Below are 12,500 nucleotides of genomic sequence, written 5' to 3' on the forward strand. Positions count from 1 at the left end.
ATAAACAGGTCTGTTGGTTCAACAAAATGAGCCCCAAAATCAGCAAAAAATTGTGACGCTGATGAATACTTGAAAGAAAAAGTAAACTAACAAAAACAAAAACCCGGTATCTTGCCATCATGTGACACCGATGCTTCACTGTTTCGCGAGTAAACACGCCGCGGTAACTTGATCACGGCGCCCGTTGAATTCGATGTCACTTTCGATTTTGCGATTTACTTGTGCAGCCAAAAGTGCAATAACAAAATTGAACGTAGCAAAAATCTGCCAAAATGTTTTTAGCTGATGGTAACTTTTTATATTCCCGGTGCAAAATTAATGTTGTTTATGTCGTAAATTTTGTTGCTGATGGCAAAATATTTTATTCTCGATCGACCGTCCTGAAAACTTCCTTCTGCTCTTCCTAAAAACTGTGTATCAATATGTATTTACTTTTGCATCTATATTTGATTTGCATAAAGCAAGCTAACAGAATTTGTACCTTTCTTAGTTCGCATTTTTGAGCGTTAAAATATAATTTTCGGTGCTAAGTAGAATACTTTTTAGGTCACCCATCCAGATACTAACCCCGCCCGACCGGACGGGGCTAAACTTCAGTAAACACACAGCTGTCAGCTGTTCAGAGTACACGCTTAAACTTGTGGTGAAAGAAGTTGTGAGGGAACTTGACAAGGATCATGTCTGCCTAGAAGCCAATGCTTCTCGTTTCCCTTTTATTTTCTTCAATCTTTCGGGGTTTAGTACTTTGCTAGTAACCACATGTCTTCTCAGGGGGCTATTTACCTAAGACTTCTACCATGGCACTACAATAATATACAATACCAAAACAATCTCGTGCACTATTACAGCTACACATTACGCGACTAAAGACTATTTGAATCTCCTGGAAGACAAACCACAGCTCAGTTGACAATATGGAATACAGCGCAGTGTTAAAGCACTACCACACGTACGCAATGCGTGCCTATTTTTTCTAAAGACGACTGAAATTTTTCTTTCTGAAAAATGATTAATTGGTCGGTAGCCAGGTTTTTAACCTCAGAAAAAGATCTGTTTCGTCTTATGAACGTGTGAGCCAAAGAGCCTCTGCTGACACGACTTCTGAGTGACCCCTTAAATAGTCTTAATGACCCCGGCTTGAAAAAAAATGACTGGAACGCTGCAGTTCAATACCACCCAACTCAGTCCCTTCTTTTCTCCACACCAGAAAAACATTTTTCTAATAATTATTATTCTAAAAGGTCATCTGATGCACCCAACAGTGGACTCCAAAGTTACCCAGCCCCAATATGAACAATACATAAAACTTGAACATATTTTACAAGAATAAAATACCAGTGATAAATCATATTGTTATTGTTCTCTTTGGGTAATGTAAAATCACTCTTAGTAATGAAAAAATGAAAGAATATGTAACTGATATTACATTATTATTTTGGTGAAATAAATAAATCACATGTAAATACTTGATAGGCGATCAGTATCCATCATATGATAAAAGGTGTTTATAAAAACGTTGAAACTGATCTAGATAAAAAATTATTAAAAACTGAATTTTCGACTGCAACTGCGGTCTTTATCAGAGTGACTAAAATATGCTGTTCGAGAGTAATATGCTAAAACTAAAATAAGAAGTTACTTTATCCCCTAGGGCTTCAATCATGTCTTATAAACAGAAGGGAATGGCTTCCGCTCGTTCGCCGCATTTTTCTCTATTGTGGAGTGCCATGATTCCAAAAAGATTCTTTTGTGCCAATTATTGACATTCTTTTCTAGAATTTCCACATAGCCAGTGTCAATGTCATGGCCAGTGGCTTCGGCGTGATCTTTCGCTCATTATTTTAGGAAACCAAAGGATCGCCCAAAAGAAACGAAAACAAAAGGCATTGTGTACAAGGTTAAATGCCGATCGTGTGATTTCACATAACAAAGAGATCATGGAATTCACGTGGCGGGGACCATAAACCAGGAACTAATAATAACAAAGAGTCGGCAATAAAAGATTACGCCGAAACCACTGACCATGACATTGACACTGGCTATGAGGAAATTCTAGAAAAGAATGTCAATGATTGGCACAAAAGAATCTTTTTGGAATCATGGCACTCCACAATAGACAAAAATGCGGTGAACGAGCGGAAGCCATTCCCTTCTGTCTATAAGACATTATTGAAGCCCTAGGGGATAAAGTAACTTCTTATTTTAGTTTTAGCATATTACTCTCGAACAGCATATTTTAGTCAATCTGATGAAGACCGCAGTTGCAGTCGAAAATTCAGTTTTTAAAATTTTTTTTATCTAGATCAGTTTCAACGTTTTTATAAACACCTTTTATCAAATAAATCACATATAATAATTAAATCAAATTTTACATTCTGTGACATTGTTCAGTTTCAACATGCACTTAGAGGGGCAGTGTCACGCTATTTTAGACACATTTCAGGACACTAAAAGACGTCTTTAACAACAATAAAACTTTATTTTAATAAAGTTTAATTATTAAAATATTTAACAATTAAAAAAAGGCCATGTACAACTCGCGTATAGCGTAAGCTAGTCGAGGCGAGTTGTGCAGGGAAAAAAAGGCAAAAAGAAGAAAATAAACCAATTTGTAAGCTTCAAATAACAGACTATGAAAAATGACAGGAATAAACTATAAATAAAATACAATCATTCGCATACGGAGATAAATATAGTTACACAATTGATTGATATTAAGTAGCTTAATAAACTAAACAAACTAAACAGGCGAAAAGATGGACAGTGAATTGTTACAAAAAGTTATGTAAGATATAAATTAATTTTGGATAGTAAATTGGGTGTCTCAATATAATCCTCCTCGCTTTCTAGAGCTGCGAATAAAGCTTTGCGAATTGATTTCTTAAACGCCAGTTTAGGTAGATTACACACTCGCGATGGAAGACAATTCCACGCTTTCACGCCAAAGCATAAAAAAGAATTGTGCTGTTGATTTAAACGTGAAAATTTAATGATATTTGCCACAAGATGCAGCCCTCGTGTTATATGAATGAATCATGCAAGTCTTTGTATCAATGAAGACCAAAAAATAATGCTGTAGTTTTGTTGCCAATAGCCAATGAAGGCACTGAAGCTATTTATTGTTGTTTGTGGCCAAGGATAGAGAGGATGGAAATGGATTGAAACTTAAAAATCTGGTAAGTTTTTTCAAGTTTGGAGACCATGTCTTCAGAAAGTTGCCAAAAATTAAACACGAATAGCTCTTTGTGCCATAAACACATTTCATATTTTCTCAAAGGGTTGTCAGGAATGTTCTAATTTAGATTTTTACTCAGTTTTGACCTAAAAACAGCAAATTTAGCATGGGAGAATCTTTACAACAAAGAAGCAGGCCATCCCAAGAGTATCACATTCCGTGACTAGGACTAGAATGATTTAAGAATACTCTGCCACCCCTGTCTTCTTGTAACGGTATTGTTTGAAGAACGAGTGTTTGGAAATCAATTAGAAAAAGCAATACACAACTTCAACGGCCCACTAGTCTTTGTACCGTGTACTTTTAGGCATGGACTGTACAAGCAAAGAATCTTCTTCTTGCACACTTTTGGGCGGTCGAAACCGGCAAAATTCATCCTCAGCTAACCCGTCCATGTTTCAGAACTACCTGGACGCCACTGAATTCAAATTTTCTCGTGTTTGGAAACCTCGGTAAAACACTCGCACGCGTTTTTGAAATATTACTTCATCAACGCACTAAAGTTTCACAAGTATGTTGTTCGGTGAAAAATATAGGGAAAAAAGGCGAATATTAAGATCCGGCAACAAAACTAGTCTAGCGTTCATTTCGGGTTAATTCATGGTATAAAACCAATTCTGACTAATGCGATTCGAAACCCAAGTCTTACGAATGATTTGGATTCTAATTCTTAGTCGGACAACACCTAATTATCCATGCACAAACACCCAACTGATCTAGGGAAGAAAAACTCCTCCGAAACATCTTAACGATTTGAACAAACACCCAACTGATCTAGAGAAGAAAAACTCCTCCGAAACATCTTAACGTTTTGAATTATTCTCACATTCAAGTATACAGAGGAGACTACTTCACGGGAAATGTCGAAGTACTCAATTCAGGCGGGCTCGAAATAACGGCCGGTCAACGGACAGTGTCCGAACTGATTTGGGAGTTGACCGGTCAACCTTTCGTCTTGCCGGTCATGTTGACCGGTCACATTTGATCGTTTTGAAAATGAAATAAATTTACATGCTGCTCAGTTGTTTCAGTTGTAGCAAGTCGCTGTGTATTGTCATTTGCGGAACTTTGATCTGAAATCCTGGGTGAAATGCAGCAAGAACCGTTGTTGACAATGGGTGCTTTAAAGTGCTATAAGCTCTAGGCAACCACTTTTTTGGAAAAATAAAACGCCAGTTTTGGTTCATGGGCCCCTGTTTTAAGAGTTATCTATTTTATATAATTTGACAGGCCAGAAATGGTACGTGACCGAGCTAAAATGAATTTGGCCGGTCATCGTGTCCGGAGACTCTCCGGAAATTGTTTCGAGCCCTGCAATTTAGGCACAATTTTTTTTTGACAGAACGAGCAGAGCTTTGCAATCGTCTGAGGCAAAAAATATCAAACGAATGCATTAACAACGTACAAAAGCACTTTCCACACTGAAGTTTTCCATACTTTGCGATAATATTGAGGTGCTCCATGACTGCTGCGAAATAAGTTTCGAACATGTCAGAAAACCATTTCGCAGTACTTGAAGCGATTTATCCATCTCGGTATGTGTAGTGATGATATCACAGCCAATCAGAGCCTTATTGTTTGACGAGACAAAGCCATGCTTTGTACATTTGAAGTGACAAATGATTGCTAACAGATATCTTTTGCTGCAAGTGTGATAGAATACCTTCGAGTATAAGTTAAACAAAATTCAAGTTGTACCTTGAGATGACACCCTGAGCTTCATTTCAGGAAATTAACGCACTACCTTAGATTTCATTTTATACTGAATCATGTAGGTGGGATAATATTGATCTGAATCAAACAGAACATAAAGAGAGGGCATATCCATGTTGTCCACACAGGAATCACAGCGCTCGTTAGATGCAGCATCACTCTTCTGGGGAGGCCTCTTCATAGACGGCTCACCTTTGGCTGAAGATCCAACAAGCACCTCAGCGAGAAACATGTATCTCACCCCCTCTGGGTCTTGCTTGCAGTAGGTATTTCCCAGGTTTGCTTCAGTAGTGAAGTAAGCTCCTTGACCGAACGCTGCCACGCGATCTTCATCCTGCGCTCGCCAGTCGATGTTTTCCTCACAAACGCTGGGCACATTTTGCCAATCGGCTCCATGGAAAAGAAGCTTTTCATTCAGTGGGCTATTTTCCAAGCGAGATGATCTCTTTTCCAATTGTTCTTTCTTTCTGCAGAGTTCAAAATATAATTTCCCTTAGGTATGTAGCATAAATTTCCCCGGATCACCGTCATTCTTAGAACGGCTATCTCAATGCTTAAAAACACGTAGATGGAGTAAGAAACTGATACAACAAGACATGGCAAAAGGTGTTTCCAAAGGACGCAACAAACATACAAGAAATAAGTACGTAAATTTAATTAATACTCAATCTTACTCAAAATTTTGCGGAATATCAAGATTATGATAGTGATGCCTACACAAGAATTCCTTGTACGACCGGATGATGTTAAAGAAGATATATATTAAAGTAAAGATTAAAACGTGGCAGCTGAAACCGAGAACCCTGGAAGAAAGAACTCTTTTCATCACTGCAAATGTAAACAAAGCGCGAGAATCGAGTTAGTAGTGGGTGAGGAGGAGATTAAGTAGCCCAAACAATTTCTCCAGGATTACAGTACTGTTTTGAAATCAGAGCGAACTTTCTTTGGTTTCTATGACAGGAACTTAATAAATAATCGTTACTTTGTGACAAAGAATTAGTTTAAGACGACGAAAGAGTCAGCCAGGGATATGACGTTTTTAGTCATGGCTCATCAAAACCAAAACAAATAACCTTGGAAAAACAGAGTCCAGCGAGGAATATTTCACCAGTTCCACTTCATACATGTATTTTAAACGTTTTTTCCATTCATTCAAGTATTTTCTTACCTGGCATACTTCTCCCACATGAACGGGTTCTGAACTCTTTCAATGCCTAAAATAGCTGCCTTGTTAGACATAGACCGATGAAAATAGCTCTCGGCTAACTTAAATTCATCAGAGCCTGTCGAGAGAGGAACGCAAATGTACTCCACATCTTCAGGAACTATCGTCCACTGAAGTGGAAAACGACTTGGACCTGCAGATGGTGACTCGGGAACCAACGGAATCGGCAAGTCAAAGGAACTGCGAAAAAAAAAAAGATTTAAAATAATTACTAAGCAAATATACTGACGATCCTAGTGTCTGCACCCAACATGCATCGCTCTTATTATGATTTGGGAACCTTTCTCAAACAATCTCAAAAAAAAAAAAACTGGGGTGTTTGGTAATAATGACCTCTTTTCGGTGGTGGAAATCCAACAAATTTTAAAAAGGCTTCCTTATATTGCCTTCGGTAAGAATTTTGGTGTGGCTGCATGCATTTATTAAAAGCAACAAGGAAACTCTCACGATGTGCTAATTAAAAATCAACAGCTCTATATATCATCGGTTTTAGAGGAAGCAGAGTTATGACAGGAAACAAGGTTTCTCTGAAAAAAAAAAACCCGGAAAAGTTGCGTTACCTTTCGTCAGGTTGAGGATTCAGCCCTTCCAATTCAAGTGTACTAACAGCTTCCCTACTGATGTCTGAAATGCCTGATACCTTTGCCACCTCTGGTTTGGCCCGTTCTAAAAGACAAAACATATTACAGTTGTAATGGCTCTCACGTATACCTAGAACTATGCTGGTCGAATTCTTGTTTTTGGCCCCAATCCTTGAACATGTTATTCATGCAGCCTACTACTTCCACGATCCCCCTGTCAGTAAGATATCAGCATGGAACGGAAACATTTAGAAGCGTCACCATGCAATGAATTCATGACTTTTAAAAGCGCTCCTATGATACAAAATCATTTCCCTTTTTTCTTCAGATTTTAAAAGTGTGTTTGCCTTACCTGACAGGCAACTTTTTGAGCTTAGTTTTTTATCGACTGGGTGTTTACTTTTGGATTTCACGGTCAGCCATTACTCGTGTTCAAAACTGATCGATTGGACCTCAGAGGCTTGGATCTAGGGAAAGTTACGTCATTTACTCGCTGGCTTAACATTTCAGCTTGGTTTAAAAGTCTGAGAGCCGGAAACTCCCGTGTTGCATATTAATTCAGCCGCGAAAACACGCTTTGCATTCTTAATTAAACTATTGAGTCTTTTACGTCATTTTTTCCTTGATCCAGCTTTCTAAAGATTTTAAAGTTTGTAATGGCCCACCATTAAATAGGAAAATGCCAGTTAAAATAAACAGTTTTCTTTTTGAAATCAAGGCTTAAAACTTGGGTCACTTGGTGTTTAGTTAACATAGGTTTGAAATCCAAAGAATAAGAAGAATTTTGGCAGAGGCAAATCGTTCACAAAGTAGCTCTGACTTAAGAATTTAAAGTGCGTTTCAAGATTAGCTATGTCTCAAAGCACTATATCCCAGATATTTGGGAGCGCTGTTGCCTTAAAATTTTTCACTGTACATGAGAAAATGTAACTTCGTGCTATGAAACAAAAATTTATCAGTTTCTGATGGATAGAATTTCTCTGATAATTTGAAGGCTCAAAATTCAGAAGACGACTCCATGTACGTTAACCTTTTATATTCACTGAAACAAACTGTCAAACAAGAAGCAAATGTGAAGACACTGGATCCTACAAAACATCGTTTGAAAACGAGGGGTAACGAGTCAACGCCTAAAACCCAGCAAAATGAAAGCACCTTTCTGAAAGAAAGTTGTTTAGGTGTAACGCCAAACACTTTCACTTTTCTCCGTCAATTCACTTAGAAGTAACTCAGTACCAAACGTTTTTTTTCGGAGAGAAAAAAACTGTTCCAGCGCAGTTATGACAGCGGTTTCTTTTACAATCAAAAAGGCAGTTTCAACATTTTTATGCATTGGGTAATAGCGATTACAGCAGCAGCTTATTTGAAGTGTCATACCACTGTTCTCAGATTTAGAAAGGCTACAGAGCAAGCATTCTCCCATAAGATATAACTAAGTTTGCGCAATAGTCTAACGATTAGCAAAAAATGGAAATTCCACTTACCCTTTGGAGTTTTCTCGACATCAAGTCTTTGTCTTCGAACTAGCAGCGTCCCCAATACAACACGGGCTGGAACCTTGCTAAGATTATATCTTCCAAGGACTAATTTAGCCTGTGGAGTTTCAAGGTTTGGTTGGTGGCCAAATGGACATATTTCTCCTTTCCTGCACTTTCCCATCACAAGATTCTCGCAGATGTGTATTCCATAACACTGAAACCCTCTCTGACAGGACCCACCATTATAATCACGGCAAACTTCAGGGACGGAGGCCGAGATGAGAATTCGAAGCTGCTCCTCCGACAAATCTTTTAACTTTAGATGGCTTGTGATTCTTTTGTTGTGTGGGCTTCTAAAATTATGACTATGACTAAACCAGCACTTTTCTCCAAATGGACAGACGCCATTTGCAAGAAAGCTCTTACAGACATGGTAGCGGAAGCATTTTGGATCCTTGCAGCCGTTTTTGGACAGCAAGTAGGTGAAACAAATTCTTGCTCTGGGGTGGATAGCCCGAACTTCTTCTATGTCGCCTTCTCTGTTTTCAATGGTCACAAATTTGCTTTGGTGCTTCTTGAACCAAGCAGCAATATCAGTGAATTCTGCTGGAAACAAGTCTAGGCGTTGGGATATCTCTGAAAATGGAACCTGACCATTGTATTCTTGGCAAATGCACCAGAAAACCGAATTTACTGAGACACTTTCTTGCTCAGGTGATGTCTGATCAAAGCTCCAGGGAGACACGGATCCTGCTTCGTTTGAGGGTCCAAACCCACCACCACATAACATCTCATCAACTTGTGAAAGTAACTCATAGTTTGAAAAAAAGGGGCTATCAATTGGGTCATTCACATCTTGCCAGTCATCATCTGAAAGACTAATCAGATTTTTTTCAATAGGCGCAGAGACATGTCTTTCTGGAATAGGATCTTTCTTACTGCAATCTTTATTTCCTGTGAAATCAAGTTCCCAAGTAAATTTGGAGGTGGCGTACATATCTGGTTTTTCAACATCTTCATTGTCAGAAACTGAATCTGAACTGTTCTCTTCAAGTCCCTCTTCATTCGTGCACGAGTCTCTTAATCCCCCAATTTGTTTATCATGACAAGTTTTCTTTTTATTTCTCTTCCTAGGCCACTTCTTTTCTCCTTTCTTATTCTTCTTCTTTGTGCTTGTCTCAATATTGCCTTGCATTTCATGTCCATGAGGCAAGGACATATGCGGCGAAAGATCTGAAACAGACTTCATGTTACTGGTTCGTGAAGGAGTTGACAACCAGGAGCTCGCGTTGGCTTGGTTCTCATCAAATCTCTTCTGATGTTTCGGAATCAGAATGTTATGGTAAACTACATGGAGCTTCGAAGGTTGAGGAACCAACTCAAACTGCTTGAGAATTTTTATATTATGAGGGTCAGCACTTGCAAGTTCATGTGACAATTTGCAGTTACATGATATTCCTCGAGCAGTAAAGCTGCAGATGTGGAGATAGGGGCAACCAGTGGAAAAACACTCGCCTTTCAGGTACCTGAGGCAAACCTGAGGCAGACTATTGGCAACAATGTTTTTTACCGTTTCATCAGGATTCTTTTCAAGTCCCAGTATTTGAATTTTTTTTATGTTACCTTCATCATGAAAATCATGTGAGAGACCACAATAACCAGAGCATTTCCCCTCCAAATATCCTTTACATACATGCCAGAACTGGCAAGTTGGATTTTTACATGAGGCTTTAGAAGGGTAAAACAAGCACAACTTTTTCTTCACTAAAACACGCCCGCCGAGCATCTCCTTTTCCTCGTTTTCTGGTCTGTCGCAATCGCGTCTTCGAATGTCTCGGGTAACTTCAAGCTGCTTCTTGTTGTCCTTAAAAGCCTTGTGTTGTTTGGGGACTAAAATATTGCACCGCATCACCTCTATCTTAAATGACGGTGGAGGCTTGAGACCGAAATGGCTGAGAATATTCTTGTTGTGAGGAAGACAAAAATCATGCGATAGATGACACTCGTGGTCGCATTCAGTTGCGAGAACCTGTTTTGGGCAAATGTGAAGATGCGGGCAATTCCGAGTTCCACATTCACTTTCCAGGTAACTGCGACAAACCTGAGGCAAACTTCCAGCGATGATACTTTTCAAACTATCGTTTGTTTTCTTCTCAAATCCAAGCTCAGCGGTTTTGCTTTTATTCTCGTCGTCGTGGAAGTCATGTGAACGGCCACAATTCCCTTTGCAAGTTCCCTCAAGAAACGCCTTGCACAAATGCCAGAACTGACATTTGCCTGCTAAACGACAAGATCCTGACAAGGAATAATTTAAACACATTCTTTTCTTCAAGTTGATTCGAATACCATATCCATTTCCATTTTCACCGGTGGCTAAAAGCAACCCGTTGACACCTGAATCAAAAGAACCGGACTTTTTCGCCGTTTCATACCACCAAATCACCGAAGATGCATTGTATTTCTTCGCCAAAGGCGACGGAGGATGTAACAATTGCGAAAAATAGGCAAATCCACCGCGTCCACAAATATAATTGAACACCTTTGCAACCGATACGTCTCCTTCCGCCATTTTGCGATCACAGCAATAAAGCGAAATGTTTTTTCTTTTAGTTCGGAGAAATCGACAATCCTTACTTCTACCGTGTAAGGTAGGGCGAAATCTGACAAGCAATGAGATAGGAGCCTCAGTGTTGAGCTTTTGAAGCGAAACCAGGAGACAATAACCTGCAAATCACACAATACGTAATCTTTACCACCCTAGAATGTTCGGACAGACACAAATTTATGCAACATTTTGTGAAACATGCATAATTAATTATGATTAAGTGATAATAATTACATATTTGTATGAGTTACAAAGTGTTTGAAAGAATATAAAGCCTAAAGCACAGGCGCGTAGCGTCCTATACGCATATACGCACGTGTGTACTTGAAGTGACCAGAAAATTTTGAATTTTTTAGCAATTGTTTCTATTTTTTAACATGTTACTTGTACGCAACCAAGATTTCGTGATGAAAGCACCACTTTGATTAAATTCTAAAAACTAGAACACAAGCTATACCATGTTCTAACTTAGTTTTGCATTGTACTTTTTTTTGCTCCAACAATTCAGTGTTGTTTGGCCAGCGTGCAACAAAAAGGCGAGGTTGCAAAGTAGCGACGTTCCAAGAACGTTCTTGACAAAGGAGCGACGTTCCGAGAACATTCTTGACAATTCCAGTCACGCTAGCACAACCAAAACAATGTTTTGTCTGCGCCAAGTTTGCTCAAAATAAGGGCAAGACGCTTTGTTCTTTGCTTGTATTCACACAACTATTTCGACAAGAAATAAAGAACGCAGTATTTTTCGCTCAGTTTACTTAGGTTTCTAGATCATATGTAATTGTGCGTACTTGAAAAAATGACCACGCTACGCGCCTGAAGCACAAGTGTCAGGTTGACGTGATGAACTTGTTGGTTCAAATTAGCGCTTTCCCAATTTATATGCATAGCCTCCTTGAGTTTAAGTTGAAATTTAGCAGGGCCGGAATAAAGGATTTGGAAACAATCTGCATAGCAAGATTGACGACAACGTTCTGAGCTTAGTAAATGTTTGAAGATGTGTGAGGACTTGTCTGAAGTGAGATGTTCACGGATGCGTGTGGAAAAATGACGACCAGTTTCGCCGAGATAGCAAGCATTACAGCAAGCACAAGTGAATTTATAAATCACACGTGAACGAAGTTCACTGGGGACAGAATCCTTCACTGAGAACAAAAACTTACACTCAAGGAGGCTATGCATAGAAATTAAGAAAAAGCCTAATTTAAACCAACAAGTACATCACGTCAATCTGACACTTACGCTTTAGGCTTTACATTCTTTCAAACACTCTGTAACTCACTCAAATATGTAATTCTTGTCACTTAATCGTAATTAATTATGCATGTTTCGCCAAGTTTTTATATAGTCCTAAAGGTTTTTCAAATATTCTGTAACTGACGATTATGTTCGTAATAGTCCGGAAGATAAGCGTAAAATTGTTCAAATTGGTGATACCAAAATGGCGGTTTATCTTTTACTCTGATCATCTTTTTTTTTTGGAGAACTTGATTGAACTCTCCGCCAAAATCTCTAAATGGGCAAACCAAAGGCAAAACAGAAGGCTACTTCTTCGCCGAAATCGCCTACTACAACTTCTGACGATGAATTTTGTGAAAACTGGGAGAAGATTGAAGCAAAGATCGAAGCAAAGCTAAATAAGTGGATCGATGAACGTCTTCCCTCC

The 12,500-nt window shown here is 38.8% G+C and overlaps 1 protein-coding gene across 2 annotated transcripts in view; it reads right to left on the bottom strand.

The window, feature by feature from the left end:
* Positions 1 to 2,393: 2,393 nt before the first annotated feature.
* The window catches only part of LOC137993018 (uncharacterized), an 11,977-nt gene continuing 1,870 nt past the window's right edge, over positions 2,394 to 12,500 (bottom strand). The window contains exons 2-5 of one of the 2 annotated variants that reach the window (XM_068838670.1): positions 8,239 to 10,956; positions 6,734 to 6,839; positions 6,117 to 6,353; positions 2,394 to 5,415 (exon numbers count right to left, since the gene is read on the bottom strand). In XM_068838670.1, coding sequence (XP_068694771.1) covers positions 4,968 to 5,415; positions 6,117 to 6,353; positions 6,734 to 6,839; positions 8,239 to 10,801 — 3,354 coding nt within the window. In that variant the 5' untranslated portion in view covers positions 10,802 to 10,956 and the 3' untranslated portion in view covers positions 2,394 to 4,967. Of the gene's footprint in view, positions 5,416 to 6,116; positions 6,354 to 6,733; positions 6,840 to 8,238; positions 11,021 to 12,500 lie in introns of those variants that run through there. The other variant, XM_068838669.1, reaches the window with a different exon arrangement.

This window comes from Montipora foliosa, chromosome 2 (assembly GCF_036669935.1).
Source record: "Montipora foliosa isolate CH-2021 chromosome 2, ASM3666993v2, whole genome shotgun sequence".
Lineage (NCBI taxonomy): Eukaryota > Metazoa > Cnidaria > Anthozoa > Scleractinia > Acroporidae > Montipora > Montipora foliosa.